The sequence below is a fragment of the Taudactylus pleione genome, unplaced genomic scaffold (genome assembly GCF_031769625.1).
Source record: "Taudactylus pleione unplaced genomic scaffold, aTauple2 ptg000370l, whole genome shotgun sequence".
NCBI classification, from domain to species: domain Eukaryota; kingdom Metazoa; phylum Chordata; class Amphibia; order Anura; family Myobatrachidae; genus Taudactylus; species Taudactylus pleione.
Window position 1 is genome coordinate 3,863,056 of NW_028284771.1, and position 18,198 is coordinate 3,881,253.

General features: G+C 41.1%; 1 protein-coding gene across 1 annotated transcript in view; it reads left to right on the forward strand.

The window, feature by feature from the left end:
- Window positions 1–18,198, forward strand: part of LIX1 (limb and CNS expressed 1) — a 304,166-nt gene that overhangs the window by 173,392 nt on the left and 112,576 nt on the right. Inside the window, exon 4 of the mRNA XM_088444625.1 lies at window positions 16,534–16,629. Coding sequence (XP_088300751.1) covers window positions 16,534–16,629 — 96 coding nt within the window. The remainder of the gene's footprint in view (window positions 1–16,533; window positions 16,630–18,198) is intronic.

The following is an 18,198-nucleotide window of genomic DNA, read 5'->3' on the forward strand; positions in this document are numbered from 1 at the left end:
ACTTGCAAAGTCAGTTCATGTTTCCAGAAGCAAAACTGCTGTATAATGTGTGACCATGTAATTTACAATCAGCAACACAACTAAGCTGTAGGTTACAATGTACAGTGACACAGCAGCACCTTGGTGAAAAGTTCCCTTACAAATGATCATGTTATGGAATATACACCCAACAGTTGCAGATATTGTTAGGTCATGCACAGAGTTGCCAGTATTTTCTTAACTCTAAATGCATCGAAAAATTTATAGCATCGCAATCCAGAAACATTAACACGGTGCCGATGAAATATTTATGCTGGCTTTTAGATATCCCAGAGGAAAGTCGCGCCCAGAAGTCTACTCCTTTTTAACCAAAGAAATCTTCATAAAAATGATTAATTACTTGAAATCACCATCCAATATCAAGGAAGAATAAATCAATGGTTAAAGAAACTGTCACTCTGGTGCTGTGATTTAATAGGTAATGTGATGATTTGAAAATATATATATGCTGCAAACAACATTAAATGATGTATAAATGAGTGAGAATAATTGTACCTAAATATAAAATGACTCTATGAAAGAGAACATTATTGCATTCAGAAATTGGTGTTGACTATTATTTATATAGAGCCAGCATATTTCCCAGCTCCATAGAGAGTTCCTTACTAAGTGCTTATTTCTTCAGTACCATTTATAATACAATTTCACCACCACAGTTACACACAAAGGGACTTAAATAAAGCTGGACACATATGCGATCCAATCTTATGTAGGGAAAAGACATATGTAAAGATTATTATTATGCTGAGTCAGAAACATCTTTAGATGCAATCAGCTCAAAAACATAAGCCAGGCATACAAGAGTGTGTACCGTACTTACGCCCCATTATAGAGTAGATGTATACAGATGTGTCCGGCTACATCTTTGCTCATATCGCGCCGAACAGGCTTCTAAGTCGCGGCTTGAGCATGGTGCAGTAAGGCGCAGTGAGACTTAACATCCACAGCTTCACCACTGGGTGGCCAGTGCTTCACTGATTAAAACTACAGTGGCGAATAATACTGTACAGCAGTGGATGGATACAGTATGGCACAACAGAATACAGTACAGTAGAACAGTAAGCCCTGACAGGGGGGCCAATCACATACGGTGACAGTGCCGACAGTGCAGCATAAAACACAGTCAGTTTGAAATCCAGAGACCACTCTTTCACTATGATCCCACTACTAGTTTCTAAGACATGAAATCACTACAGTATGTGAGCGCCACACACCACTTTCTGCAATGCCACAGCGACCGGCACTTACGGCTATGTGTCGAGTAGCGACACAGTAGTGCTGACATTGCCGCAATTGTGCTGCATAAAACGCACAGTCAGTTTGTAATTTAATGATACCTCTTTCTGAGCTGAAACTTGTTGTTCAGTGATGGTTTTATACAGTGCCCTTCAAAACCAACTGTTCATTTCTAAGTCATGTTATCACTATGAGTACCGCACATCCCTGCAAAACAATGTAGCACATCGCATGGACTGGCACTAACTTTTCTAAAATGAGGTGTGTGTGTATCTAGCACTGTAATAATAATGACAGAACATATGTATAAATTGTTTTTCAAAAGTGTAGTCAGGACTCATGCACCAAATTATTTAATCCTTTATTACACACTCAAATACAGCTCTCGATCATTGACCACTACAGCGCACCGAATGACCGGTTCAGTCAGCCAGTGAGCGGGCAGTAATACATATGCGCAGTGCAGTTTAGGAAAAGCGACATCTGGTGGACAGAAACTTGTACTACACTCTCCAGCTTTTCCAGCGCTTCATTACCTTATGATACTCCACAGCATAGCGCAACTAGCAAATGGAGCAAAGATGTAGCAGGACACATCTGTAGCAAAGAAATGGGGCTTGATAGCTTTAGTAGTAAATACTAAAGTTGCATTACCCTATTTGTACACAATATTATAATGTAGTTAAAGTTCATATACACAAGATAGAATATTGTCCTGATAGTTATTAATAGATGCAAAAGTCACTTTTTTGTAATACAAAATGTAATTAAATAAACCCCAAATACAAAATACAAATGAATTGTAATGAAATTAAATTAAATACAAGCATCTAATTTCCCCTTTAAGAAAATCATCTTTCCCGCAGTAGTCCAAATGGAAATATAAAAACAAATCTGTAGACAGACTGCCACAATCACATAATATTTCCGCAATGAATTAAGTTTGATCAAATGGAGGGGTCAACATGCAGGTTGCCAATCGGAAATGTAATTAGATATTGCTGCTGATATTCATCATCATTGGGTATCATTGCACCTGCCTGCCCTCCAACACCTCCTGAAAGGTGTATCTGCAGTTACATCCTCATAGCTTGTGTTGTCATTATGTAAGCACATGGCAACGGTGCTCAACATATGCTTGCCCAACCCACTTCTCCAAATGCAAGGAAATATGGAAATAATACATAAAATACTACATAGGATGTATTTTGACATGTTTTTCATGCACATTACAGAAAATAATTTACATACATCCAACTCTAAATAAGATACAATATTCAGGATATTCCCTTTCTGCTGCAGTAGAGCTTACTATCTAAATTATCTTTTCAAAACAAAACTGGACATTACCAAACACACAAAGAGGTAAGAGGACACTGTTTGCAGACTTACAATTTATAGAAGATTTGCACAGATCTCTGTGTTAGGCCATTAGCACTTTTACTCATGGTGGTGGGGTTTTTTGTCTGTAGCAGTGCTAACAAAGGGACCTAGTGTACCTCTATCACACATGATGGACATATATGGGGAAAAAAATCCCTGGAATAAACATTGCAATGATTTTATCATGTATTTACAACATCTTTAAGTAGACTTTATCCTATGTACTGAGAAAGGAAAAAAGGGCTGTAACATCTCCTAGGAGGAGGTGACAAGGCAATAGACTAGATGTATAGAGTGATGGCAAGAGCGGAGTTGAGGGTGATAGCAAGGCAGCAGGCCTGGGGAACAGGTGGGAGTGCGATGTGATCATCCAGGAGGGATAGTAGAGAATGTTTAATAACACTAGGAGACAATGCTCTATTTTGGAAATGTACAACCAAGATTATGAACTTTACTGTGAATATGTCAGGACTATTCTGGCACAGAGATAACTGGATACACAAGAGAAGCAGGAAGCAGAGAGGAATTTGGTAGATTTAGGTGTCATCAGTATAGAGGTGGCACCGGAGATCAAAATAGTTGATTTGTTCGCCAAAGGAGGGGGTATAAAATAGGAAGAGGGTAAAGATGGATCCTTATGGGACCACCATGGGTAGAGGGAGGGGTAAAAGTAGAAACTGAGAGGGAACAGTTGGAAATATTGGTAGTGAATCAGGAGATGATGAAGCTGCAAATGCCAGTGGAGGGTGTGCAGGGGGAAACGGTGGTCCACACTTTTAATAGCGGCAGAGTGGTCGAGATGAATGAGCAGGGAGAATTGACCCTTAGGGCTAATTTAATCTGCTGGATTTAAAGGGGAAATTATTATTTTCACAGATATCTCAATATCTGCCATGATCCTTCCATTTCCAACAGCAGCCGTTGTCCACCATGCAGCCCCCATATAAACCTATCAAATTTACCAAGCTCTGCAATGCAATGCCGCTGTCGCCTATAGACTATATTATGCAAAAATTACTGGGAGAAGGTACCTCAGGAACCCTTCCTGGCAATGGCCACCAAACATACTGATGCGGGCACTTCACTCCGAACACATAGCAAGGACCAACTCCTCTTTGCTTTTTTGGAGCCCCTGTCCCTGCATGAGCATTTGGACACATCTAGGGGAAACTTAATTTTTTATTGCCGTAAATAGCGGTGATAAGAAATATCAGATTTTAGATATGATAATTAAGTATGCACAAAAGTGAGAGGAGAGGAAGCTTGTGAGCTACTTATATACAAGGCTCTCAAGTAATTTGATGAAAAGGAGGAGAGACTGGGCGGTAATTAGAAAGGGTCAAGAGAAGGTTTATTTGAGGATGTGTGAGACAATGTTGAACTGTATTTAAATACTGTATTCTGCAGAATAGAGAAAATAGTACACAGTAAAATCCATAGGAAAAAACTCTGTGGTTAACTTGAGTTACAAACATGAGTTTTCAAATAATCAGTAGGATATATATATATATATATATATATATATATGAGTCAGGTGCATACATATTGGGACATTGACAGAATTTTCATATTTTGGCCTCTATTCACCACCACAATGGCTTTGAAATGAAACAAACAAGATGTGCTTTAACTGCAGACTTTCAGATTTAATTAGAGGGTAATTACATCCAAATCAGGTGAACGGTGTAGGAATTACAACAGTTTCTATATGTGCCTCGACGGTGTCAGTTTTTATTGTGCAATTTCAACAATCAAATAAACAAAACATAAAATAAACCCTAGCCCGGCTGGGCACTAACTAGACAGCAAGTTCCCTATCTACCAGAACACTAAACAAAATCCCCATCCTCAGAACCTTCTGGTTTACAGCCAACAGTCTCAGAGCAAGCTAACCTGCGGCCTGCTCTCCCATGTATGAGACACTCAGCTACAACTGCACACATCTTAAATCAGCCAGTTCCAGGTGTAAGCCCCAATGAGCCTGCTACCAGGCTGAAAGGCCCAAAATCTGGAGTGGCCTGTGGATGGAGCCCTCCCTCTCCTCACATCCACACCCCCAGGACCCAAAACGGTTTTTCCAAAAAGCCGATACTCTGGTCTATTTACAAAACAGACTTCTCTTGGGGTTTTTTAGAACACATAGGCCAAAAACCTAGGACAAATGTACCTGCCATTGACCACTTTACCAGTGCTTCTATCACATGCCCCCCCTTTGTTTTGACCTGTGGGGCGGAACAACTGCAGCCCCCAAACAATGGACACGTGACAAAGCATCTGCATTGGCCAGCTGGCTTCCTGGCCTGTGTTCTACCATAAATTTAAAGGTTTGTAGTGCCAAGAACCATTTCGTTATTCTCGCATTACTGTCCTTGTTTTCTGACATCAACTTCAGAGGGGCATGGTCAGTGATCAATCTGAACTTCCTTCCCACCAAGTAGTACCTGAGAGTCTCTAACGCCCACTTTATGGCCAATGCTTCTTTCTCAACTGTAGCATTGTTGTACATTTAATTTCCGGCTTAAGAAGAAACTCAGGTGTTCTTCACCCTCTTTGCTTTTGGACAGGACAGCTCCGATGCCTAAATCTGACGCATCGGTTTGTACAACAAACTCTCTCTGTCAAAATCAGGGGTCATCAGAACTGGTTGGGTACATAACGCTAATTTTAACTACTGGAAAGCCTTCTCTGCTTCAGGACCTCATTCCATCATGACTTTCTGTTTGCTTTGGTAAGGTCAGTCAGTGGGACTACAATGGTGGCAGAATTGGGTATAAACCTCCTATAATACCCAGTGATCCCTTAGAAGGCTCTCACCTGCTTCTTATTCAGGTTTTGTATTGCCTCGATCTTATTGAGCTGTGGCTTTATCAAACCTCTGCCAATGGTGTACCTAAGATATTTTACTTCTTCCATCCCCAGACAACACTTTTTTGGGTTGGCTGTCAAACCTGCATTATAGATGGAGTCCAACACTGCTTGTACTCTGGGCAAGTGAGACTGCCAATCAGGACTATGAATGACCACATCATCCAGATAAGCAGCAGCATACTGTCTATGGGGCCTTAGAATCCTATCCATCATTCTTTGAAAGGTAGCAGGTGCCCCATGCTGATAGCCCGGGACTATCCCCGGCACCCCTGGGCGGTGGGTGCCGGGTTGATTCTGTAAACTGTGGTGCAAGTAAAGTTAAATTATTGGCCTTTGCTGTGGGACTACAGTTCCCAGCAAGCCTCCCCCACATGCTGGTACTTAGAGATTCACAAGTATCAGCATGTGGGGCATTACAGGCCTGCTGGTACCTGTAGTTCCACAGCAAAAGCAATATTAAAAAAAACACAGAACACACACACCGTAGAAAAGTATAATTATATTAAAACATACTGTACATGCGCACACACACATGTACTCACACATGCACACACTATCTCACATACTCACCTAGTATCCCTGTAGCCAATCTGTCCTCTTCTCCAAGTAGATAATCCTATGGAGTACCTGTAATAAAAATGTTCTCACCTCCTCCTATGCATGGATCTGTCCTCTTCAGACAATCCAGGGTCTTGGAAAAAAAAACAACAGAAATACGCGGACCCTCGTACATTAGTAGTGCCCTCTAAAGACACTACTACCCGAATGACAACTCCACCCGGGATTTCAGTTCCCTAATCCAGCTGCAGAGCGCTCATTGGCTGAGAGATGCAAGCCTTCCGCCTCTCAGCCAATGAGTTGTTCTCACCATTGACTTCAATGGTGAGAACTGAGTGTGCCCTTTTCAAAAATGGCCGCCGCGAGCCATTCATGGCTCACAATGTCATTGCCCCGCCCCCTCGGCTGGCTTATATACAGCCAGCGCGAGGCGCCGTGCAGTCAGTCGTCGGCCGGGGAGCTGGAGAGAAAACCAGCTGAAGCAAGAAGACGCAGCAGAAGCCCTGGATGGGCGGCGACCATGGAAAAGAGCTTAAAGGCCGCTGTCCTCAGGTGAAGACGCCGTAGAAGTCTTGGGGTAAGCGGCAGCCATGTAAAAGAGCTTAAAGGCTGCTGCCCCCCAGGTGAATGTGTGGCTAAATAAAATACTTTCAAATTTGTCTTTTTTTTTTATTGTAATATTTCTTTTGCAGAGGTACTATAGGTACCAGCAGGCCCTTAATACCCCGCCTGCTGGTACTTGTGGTTCTCCAAGTGCCAGTATGCGGTGATGCCTGCTGGGACCTGTAGTACTACTGCAAAAAACAATATTTATATTTTCATATTCACCACACAACACAATCAACCGAGCAGCCACCGCCCAGAGGTGCTGGGGATAGCCCTGGGCTATCAGCCTGGGCTTCCCTGGAGAGGCAGACCCCTTTAATGGGGGGGTCCCAGCTCCCCAGGGGATGCTTCAGCTGGGGGGCCCGGTGAAAGGGCTCCCTGGCTGTGGCATCACCTCCCTAGAAAGAGTCTGGTGCTGGTTCTGGTAAATGCAGGGGGACCCTATACATTTTTCCCCCTGTATTTCCAGAACCAGGGCCGGCTCACAGCCCAGTGCTGGTTGCGCTGAATATGGGGGACCCCTACATCATTTGTCCACCGTATTTTGGAAAAAAGGACTGGTTCTGAAAAGCCTGGTGCTGGTTGTGCTTCATACGGAGAGGGACCCCTATACCATTTGTCCCCTGTATTTAGCACAACCAGTACTGGCTTTCCAAAGCCCGGTGCTGGTTGTTTTTTTGGGGAGGGGTCCACAACAGTTTTTTTTTTATTAAACAGAAGCACAGACGGGTCTCACTGACATGTCCCTGCTTCTATGTTTATTTAAATACAGGTATCACGGATCATTCAGATCCGAACCTGCATCAGTCTGCTGCTACCTCCCCTGGGTCCTGCCGCCTGCACCACCACCGTCGCTAACACCCATGGGTCCCAGCCGCAGCTAATGCCTGCTATCCCCCAGGTCCGGTCACAGCTTACGGCTGCTTCCTTCCCCCGAGCACACCGCCACTACCACCCACACTGACCTGCCATCTTGGTGCACCCAAGTAAAGCCACAGTGAGTACACCTGATGGAGGCTCCTACTGAGGCTGCACATCAAGTTGAAACTTCCTATTTCTATAATGGTGGATTTGTGAGGTAATAGTTTTAAAACTATAACTTTCACAATTACCTACACCCCAAAAGCACCTACCCTGGAACAATAGCTACCTAATAAAACAAACCCAAAGTGTAATTTTGCCCCCTACCCTGAGTTATGCCTTCCCAAAAATCCCCCTTAGAGAACATTACAAAAGTGGAAATTTAAATTACTCCCAAGTCCTCATTTTTATGCTTTTGCCCTGAAATTTGTCATGCAGCACCGAGCGACAGTTCAACCAGCCCCGTACCTCCAATAGCTTTTGAGGTGTAGCCCCTTAAACACCATGCCCCCTTGGGATTTCTCTATGGAAATTTTTTGAGAGGACCCCTATGTCGCTCATCCCCTGTATTTTTGCAACAAAGACTGGCTCTGATTAGCCTGGTGGTGGTTGTGCTTAATACAGGGAGCCCCTACGTCGTTTGTCCCCTGTGTTTAGCACAACCAGCACTGGGGCTTCAAAGCCCGATGCTGGTAATGCTGTTGAGGCACATAATTTTTTTTTATATTACACATTCATTTTTTAAAACAATACATGGATGGATCTCACTGATACATCCATGCATCTGTGTCTTATTGATTTGATTTTCTCAGGTGCATGCCCAGCACCAGTGAGTCCCTCTGTCGCCCGCTGATGCTTCTGTGCACGCCCGTTGCTGCCACTGCTCCGCACCTCCACTGCTGCCACTGCCCCAAACACCTGCAGCCTGCCCCTGCAGCTCTCTCCCTCTGCACCCTTAAAACACCTCCTGTGTGCTGTCTGCTCCTCCACCCGTGTTAGTGTACCTATTTGTTATCCTTCTGCCCTGCAGGTGGCCCGGTTTTCTTGTGAGAAACCTGATGGTTAATAAATTATAAAAATGCAATGAAATTCCATAGACAAAAACCTTACGGTTTTACATGTCCCATTAAGGCTTCTTAGACATGATCTGAAATTTCACAAAACCTACTGAATTTGTGCCACTCAAACTAAAAAATGCAATGAAATTACGATCATTAAGGCTGATGCCTTAATGGACGTGTTCCTTGCGCAATACAGATATGGTATGCCATCACACCCTGTGGTTAACTGCAAATTCAGCACTCTCACAGAATGAGATTGCTGTCACTCACAAAATGGTGGAGCTGCTAATTCACAGAATTGTGTGCTCATTGGAATACACACATGCAGTTTAAGCAACAGATCTAAGCAGAAAATAGAGCTGTGCAGATGGGATAAAAGTGGTGTGGATTGGGGGCGGAGACAGAGCAGCGTGGATAGGTGAGACAAAAAGGTGTGTAGAAGAGGGAAGATTAAGCAGTACAGATGGGGGGGTTTGCCAAAGTGATGCAGATGGGTGAAAAACAGTGGTGCGGATAGGGTGGAGGAACAAAGTAATGCAGATGGGTGGAAAACAGTGGTGCGGATGGGGGGGAACACATGGGGGACAGCGACGTGGATGGGGTAGAGAGTTGCATGAACATGGGAAGACAGAGCAGTGCAGATGGGTAAAGACAGATTGGTGCGGATAAGGGAATTCAGACTAACACAAATGGGAGAACACATCAGTAGGGATTGGGGAATATAGATTGGTGTGGATGGGTAGGAAGATATAGTAGTGTGGGTGCGGGGAGGAGACAGAGTTGCACAGTTGGGGGGGACAGAGTGGTGCAGATGGAGGACGAAAGAGTGCCACAGAGGAAAGGAAGACAGAGCGGCGTGGCTTAGGGGAAGGCAGTAGTGCAGAAGGAAACAGAGTGGCACGGATGCAGGGCAGTGCAGATGGAGAAAGACAGATTGGCATGGATGAGAGAACACAGACTTGTACAGTTCGGAGACCACATAGCAGTAGGGATTGGGGAAGGCAGATTGGTGTGGATAGGGAGGAAGACAGACTGGTGACGAAGGGGGGGGGGAGACATAGTAGTGTGGGTGGGGGGAGGAGGCAGAGTTGCACAGTTGGGAGGAACAGTGTAGTGCAGATGGACGAAGAAAGAGTGCCACAGATAAGAAAAAGACAGCAACTTGGCTGTGGAGAAAGCACGGATGCAGGGCAGTGCGGCTGGGGAAAAATAGATTGGTGCTGTTGAGGGAATACAGTTGGGAGACCACACAGCAGTAGGGATTGGGGAATATATAGCAGCATGGAGACATATAGGGGAAGAAAGTGTACATTCATAGACAGAGTATGATAGTTTTAAAAATAAGGGAGCTGAACGTGTATTCTAAATGAGATAAATGTATGGAGTGAGAAGGATATTTGAAGCCAGTGAGATTGTTGTGGTGATCGAATGGGAAGATTGTGTGCAATTAGTGGGATGTGGGAGCCACATAACTGCTCAAACCTCAGTTGCATAGACTGCATGTGTGTATTCCAATGAGCACACAATTCTGTGAATTAGCAGCTCCACCATTTTGTGAGTGACAGCAATCTCATTCTGTGAGAGTGTTGAATCTACAGTTAACCACAGGGTGTCATGGCATACCATATCTGTATTGTGCAAGGAACACATCCATTAAGGCGTCAGCCTTAATGATTGTAATTTCATTGCTTTTTTTAGTTTGAGTGGCACAAATTCAGTAGGTTTTGTGAAATTTCAGATCATGTCTAAGAAGCCTTAAAGGAACATGTAAAACCATAAGTTTTTTTCCCTATGGAATATATATATATATATGTATGTGTATATATATATATATATATATATTATACATACATACATACATACAGCGGGTGAAATAAGTATTGAACACATCAACATTTTTCTCAGTAAATGTATTTGTAATGGGGCAATTGTAATGAAATTTTCACCAAATGTTAGCAAAAACCCATGCAATCCACACATGCAAAGAACTCAAACCATAAATGTCCATAAATTAAGTTATGTGTAATAATGTGAAATGACACAGGGAAAAAGTATTGAACACGCTTACTGAAATTTATTTAATACTTCGTACAAAAGCCTTTGTTGGTAATGACTGCTTCAAGACGCCTCCTGTATGGAGAAACTAGTCGCATGCTTTGCTCAGGTGTGATTTTTGGCTCATTCTTCCACACAAACAGTCTTCAAATCTTGAAGGTTCCGTGGGCCTCTTCTATGAACTCTGACCTTTAATTCTTTATTTCCATAGATTTTCAATTGGTTTCAAGGCAGGTGATTGGCTGGGCCATTCTAGCAGTTATACAGTCAGGTGCATAAATATTGGGACATTGACAGAATGTTCATATTTTGGCCTCTATTCACCACCACAATGGCTTTGAAATGAAACAAACAAGATGTGCTTTAACTGCAGACTTTCAGATTTAATTTGAGGGTAATTACATCCAAATCAGGTGAACGGTGTGGGAATTACAACGGTTTCTATATGTGCCTCCCACTTTTTAAGGGGCCAAAAGTAATGGGACTATCAACTCAAAGGCTATTTCATGGACAGGTGTGGGCTATTCCCTCGTTATTTCATTATCAATTAAGCAGGTAAAAGGTCTGGAGTTGATTCTAGGTGTGACATTTGCATTTGGAATCAGTTGCTGTCGACTCTCAATATGAGATCCAAAGAGCTGTCACTATCAGTGAAGCAAGCCATCATTAGGCTGAAAAATCAAAACAAACCCATCAGAGAGATAGCAAAAACATTAGGTGTGGCCAAATCAACTGTTTGGAACATTCTTAAAAAGAAAGAGCGCATCGGAGAGCTCAGCAACACCAAAGGACCCGGAAGACCAGGGAAAACAACTGTGGTGGATGACAGAAGAATTATTTCCCTGGTGAAGAAAAACCCCTTCACAACAAATGGCCAAATCAAGAACACTCTCCAGGAGGTAGGTGTATATGTGTCAAATTCAACAATCAAGAGAAGACTTCACAAGAGTGAATATAGAGGGTTCACCACAAGATGTAAACCATTGGTGAGCCACAAAAACAGGAAGACCAGATTAGAGTTTGCCAAACAACATCTAAAAAAGCCATTACAGTTCTGGAACAACATCCTATGGACAGATGAGACAAAGATCAACTTGTACCAGAAGAGAAGAGAAGAGTATGGAGAAGGAAAGGAACTGCTCATGATCCAAAACATACCACCTCATCAGTGAAGCATGGTGGTGGTAGTGTTATGGCATGGGCATGTATGGCTACCAATGGAACTGGTTCCCTTGTATTTATTAATGATGTGACTGCTGACAAAAGCAGTAGAATGAATTCTGAAGTGTTTTGGGCAATATTATATGCTCATATTCAGTCAAATGCTTCAGAACTCATTGGATGGCGCTTCACAGTGCAGATGAACAATGACCCGAAGCATACTGCTAAAGTAACCAGAGTTTTTTTTAAGGATAAAAAGTGGAATGTTATGCAATGGCCAAGTCAATCCCCTGACCTGAATCCGATTGAGCATGCATTTCACTTGATGAAGACAAAACTGAAGGGAAAATTCCCCAAGAACAAGCAGGAACTGAAGACATTTACAGTAGAGGCCTGGCAGAGCATCACCAGGGATGAAACCCAGCGTCTGGTGATGTCTATGCGTTCCAGACTTCAGGCTGTAATTGCCTGCAAAGGATTTGCAACAAAGTATTAAAAAGTGAAAGTTAGATTTAGGATTGTTTCGTTTGTCCCATTACTTTTGGCCCCTTAAAAAGTGGGAGGCACATATAGAAACCGTTGTAATTCCTACACCGTTCACCTGATTTGGATGTAATTACCCTCAAATTAAATCTGAAAGTCTGCAGTTAAAGCACATCTTGTTTGTTTAATTTCAAAGCCATTGTGGTGGTGAATAGAGGCCAAAATATGAAAATTCTGTCAATGTCCCAATATTTATGCACCTGACTGTATGTTATTTCTCTGAAACCAATTGAGAGTGTCCTTGGCTGTGTGTTTGGGATCATAGTCTTGCTGAAATGCCCACCCTTGTTTCATATTCAGCATCCTGGTAGATGGCAGCAGATTTTTATCAATAATGTCTCGGTACATTTTCCATTCATCCTTCCTTTAATCATATGAAGTATGCCAGTATCATAAGTTACAAAAACAGCCCCACCCAATGATGTTCCCACCTTCAAAGTTCACTGTTGGTATGGTGTTTTTGGGGTATTGTGCAGTGCCATTTCTCTTCCAAACATGGTGTGTATTATGGCATTCAAAGAGATCAATTTTGGTCTCATCTGACCATACTATATTCTCCCAGTATTTCACAGGCTTGTCCAAATGTTGTGCAGCAAACTTTAAACAAGCTTCAGCATGCTTTTTCTTCAGCAATGGAGTCTTGCGTGGTGAGCGTGCATACAGGCCATGACAGTTGAGTACATTACTTATTGTTTTCTTTGAAACAATTGTACCTGCTAATTCTAGGTCTTTCTGAAGTTCTCTACAAGTGGTCCTTGGCTCTTGGACAACTCTTCTGATCATTCTTTTCACTCCTCTGCCAGAAATCTTGCGAGGAGCACCTGGTCATGGCCGGTTTATGGTGAAATTATTTTCTTTCAACTTTTGGATTATGGCCCCAACAGTGCTCACTGGAATATTCAGAAGTTTATAAATCCTTCTGTAACCAACGCCATCAGTATATTTTGCAACAATAAGGTTGTGAAGGACTTGAGAGAGTTCTTTGCTTTTAACCATCATGAGATGTTTCTTGTGTGACACCTTGGTAATGAGACACCTTTTTATTGGCCATCAGTTGTGACTGAACCAATTTATAATAATTTGCACTGACAAGGGAGGGGCAGGATTGCTTTCTAATTACTGATAGATTTCAGCTGGTGTCTTGGCTTTCCATACCATTTTGCACCTCCCTTTCTTAATGTGTTCGATACTTTTTCCCTGTTTCATTTCACATTATTACACATAACTTAATTTATGGACGATCTATGGTTTAATTTCATTGCATGTGTGGATTGCATGGGTTGTTGCTGACATTTGGTGAAAATTTAATTACAATAGCCCCATTACAAATATATTTACTAAGAAATATGTTTGTGTGTTCAATACTTATTTTACCTGCTGTGTGCGGAGAGAGAGAGAGAGAGAGGGGCCCTGATTCAGAGCCGCTCGTAAGCGGCCGCTCGTTCGTTCTGACCGATGTTCGCACATCTGGGCATGCGTACGGATTTTAATACACATGCGCGAACCAGTCAGTGCGGCCGAAAATCGTTTGTTCGCTATATAGCTAATGCCTGCTATTTTGAGTGACAGAAGGAGGCGTATGTGGGTGGTAACAGGGGAAGGTGCTTGAAAACGGGGGTGAGGAATTCGAATGCAGGCGTGCTTAAAGGTCAAAACGGGCGTTTTAAGGGAGTGCATAATTAATACAGCAGCGTCATTGACCACGTCACTTGGTTTTTGTTTTACTCAGAACTGCTCGCAAAATAGCGGTTGAAAAAACCAGCCACAAGAATAGTGAGCAGTTCATATGCTGTTCGATGTACTCGATTAATCTAATAAATAGTGGACATGACGTATGGTGCAAGCGGCAAGGGGGCGTATTTTTCAAAATTGCAACCGCAAGTTTTGCTCGCTCGTTCAGACTTAGAGGCGTGAACAGACCGCAATTAGCGAACGGTTCATTTGAATAGCCACCCCTTGTTTTAGAACGAACGACCGCAAATAGCGAGTGGCTCTGAATGAGGGAGAGGGAGGGGGAGAGGGAGAGGCAGAGAGAAAGAGAGAAATCGGGCATGATACAGTGTAACAGTTTATAAATATAGGCAGTCAACAACATGAGTCCATATAAATGTATCCAAGTAATGGCAGTTTGTATTTTGTTTCCATTTCAATGTAAAATAAAGTATTTTTATAAACAGAGTGTGTTTAACTCTGTCCCAAAAACATTCCTATGAAATCCCATTTGTTGTTTTAGTCATTGGCACTCTTTCTGAAGTATCGAGTCAATACTGGATGACTATGAGAGGCATTATAAAATAATCATGCTGGAACAGTTAGAACTTGAAGCCTCTGTCTCCATATTTTGTATAGTTTAAATTTTATATTGTTCCAAGTTGATTTTATTTCCTCCCTTCACTGCTGCCTAGTTGCTTCAAAGTTTGGCTGATGTTTTATGTAACCTGGCAGAAATAATATTTCTAAATAGGAACATTTAGAGGCCTAAAACCACTGTAACACCAATATTTTTCTGTACAGGTTGAGTCTCCCATATCCAAAATGCTTGGGGCCAGGGGTATTTAGGATATCGGAATATTCCGTATTTTGGAATAATTGCATATTATAATGAAATGTCTTGGAAATGGGACCCAAATATACACACAGAATGCATTTATGTGTTATATACACCTTATACACACAGCCTGCAGGTCATTTTAGACAATATTTTTTATAATTTTGTGCATCAAAAAAAGTTTGTGTACATACATGAAATTCATTTATTTTTCATATACACCTTATACACACAGCCTGAAGGTTATTTTATACAATCTTTTTAATAATTTGTGCCTTAGACAAAGTTTATGTACATTAAACCATCAAAAATCAAAGGTTTCATTATCTCAGTCATGTTGAAAATATTCTGTATTTCGGAATATTCCGTATTTCGGAATATTTGGATATGGGAGACTCAACCTGTATATGTAATTCATAATACTGGACTAAATACAATTTGTGTCGTCATACTGTGTGATTTTCTTTAAACATTACTTGCCATTTTATCAACTTTACAACATCTCGGACAATAAATTTGTCCATAAATTGTTGACTCCATCCTCTCAACCTGATTTTAGTGCCTGGGGTTGGTTGGATTAAGACTGCACACATGGTCTGAATTTTCCCAGCAATCCTGATTGACATCTAGAAATCATAGCTGGCTCTCGGTCAGGATCTGATCTATTTGATCTTATACCCAATGTGACTTAATTTGCCAAAAATAAATGGTCTTTTATTCCATGTGATTTCCTTGGTTTGAAACTCTTGTTTCGCCAAGGTACAATACTTCTAATATTACTCGTTATTGAGGGTGGTTACCTCCTGTACCTGTAGCCGCTCCCATTACAAGAGTGATAGGCCTTTTGAGCACCTGAACACACACAAAAACACTTCATCTATTTGAAACTCTTGTGGAAATTAAAGATAAGCAAATATCGTTTGAAATTGGGGATAAGAAAGCAATGTGTAGTGTACGTGCCATTTTATTTTTTTACATATTTTATTGATTTTTTTTTTTTTTTTTAAATACATTTTTGTACCGATTTCCAGTTGTAGTTCATTCACAAAATGTTTTGCTGCCCAGAAATCATAGAAATTTTAAATGTGTCTAAATATTTCACTCATCTCTAGTTTAATATATCAGTGAAGACCAAATAGTTTTTGTAGATGTCCTGGTGTATCAGTGATGTGTCCATATGTTCAAAGGCATTTAACTCCTAAATGTTACTAAGAGGCCAGAGTGAAATATTTCATACATTTTTTTAAACAAATTAAAGATAAAGGACAGTGTAATCTACAGTAAATCTAAAAGTCACTTATTAGTACTGTATATTATTGGGCTAACAATAATAATTACAGAAATTACAGGTTTAATGTGTGGTCATAAGTAATAAGAAGTTTGATTATGTAACTCTATCTATAGTACAGTATTTCATCATTGGCATTTGTCTTGCATCTTATGAACATACTTAATCATAGTGTTGCATGACCAAGTAGGTATATTTTACACAATCTGCATTATCTGTTAAGAAATCTGTATTAACAATGTTTTATTTTATTTTTATCATTCTCTGCGTAACTTTAAATCATTACAGTTATGTAAACCTAAAAACATATTTTTTTATTTTTGTAGGGGAATGTAAATGATGCAGATGACCCCAGTACAAGTATTGGTGCCTACCATTATATGCTGGAGACAAATATTGGCAAAACAATGCTAGAATTCCAGGTTTGTACCAAGAGTAAAATAATTTGCACTCAGTTCTGGACTCAGCTAATACTTGTAAGGACCAGCTACTAAAGAATAACTGATATAATTGAACAGGTACAATATAGTTGATAACTGGTATAATGTGTGCATGTTTCAGGAACTTTTTGTAACTAAATAGGTTTCAGATAAGGTTTTGATTAAGGGGAAACAGTTTTTACATATATTTGGGATTTTAGTAAAGGGAAAGAAGCTCATCAATATTAATAGTATGATCAATATTCTACACAGAAGACAAACATTTGCCAATATAACACAAGGATTTACTGATTGGATCATGAACATTTAATATTAAAGTTATGAAAAATTATTTATTGAAAATTTCACTTTGAATTTTTTGTTTGTCAGTTGACATAGGGCCTGATTCAGAGCCGCTCGTAGGCGGCCGCTCGTTCGTTCGGAGCGATGTTTTCCCAACTGCGCATGCGTACGGATCGTAATACGCATGCGCGAACCAGTCATTGCGGACGAAAATTGTTTGTTCGCTAAATAGCGAATGCCTGCTAATATGAGTGACAGGAGGAGGCGTATGTGGGTGGTAACAGGGGAAGGTGCTTGAAAACAGGGGAGTGGAGATCCGAACGCAGGCGTGCTTAAAGGTCAAAACGGGCGTTTTATGGGTGTGCATAATTAATACAGCAGCGTCATTGACCACGTCACTGGGTTATTTTATAGTCAGAACTGCTCGCAAAATTGTGGTATGAAAAACCAACCACAAGAATAGCGAGCAGTTCATAGGCTGGTCGATGTACTCGATTAATCTAAGAAATAGCGAACATGACGTAGGATGCGAGCGGCCAGGGGGCGTAGTTATCGAAAAAACGACCGCAAGTTTTGTACGGTCGTTCAGACATAGAGGCGTGAACAGACCGCAAAGAGCGAACGGTTCATTTGAATAGCCACCCCCTTTTCCTGAACGACCGTCCGCAAATTGCGTCCGGCTCTGAATCAGGCCCATAGTTTTTTTGCACTTTTTGCATCTGTCAGCACATGTATCTGATAATGCTATACATTGCATTTTCATATTTAACCCACTTTTATTTTGTGATCAATAGCCACACAATCCTTTCATAGAACTTTTAAACAATAGATTTTGACCAATTTGCTTACATTGTGTTTATTGCAAAATTGCACTAAAACAAAAAACAATCACTCATCAGTTAGCTTTCATCCTATTGATAAATTCTAAAGACAAATATATGATTGGTTGTTATGTTTTCAGCCTTAAATCAGAATATTCTGTTAAATACCAATACTACCAGTATACATCCTTGTAAGAGTTACCTCAGTGTATATACTGACAGTCAGTAAACATTTTATATTTATACTTTTCAGTTTTGAATATACAGTATGTAGCTGTAGTGTTACAGACCATTAACCAGGTTGGATGTATATAATGGTACCTAGCTGTTTTTCAGCCATTGGTTTCAAACTCAGACTGGACTAAAAAAAAATATTATCTCTCAGTGATTGCTTTTCTATGCTGACATAGTCCATATTTTAAGATTGTAGAAGAGGGGTGTCCAACTT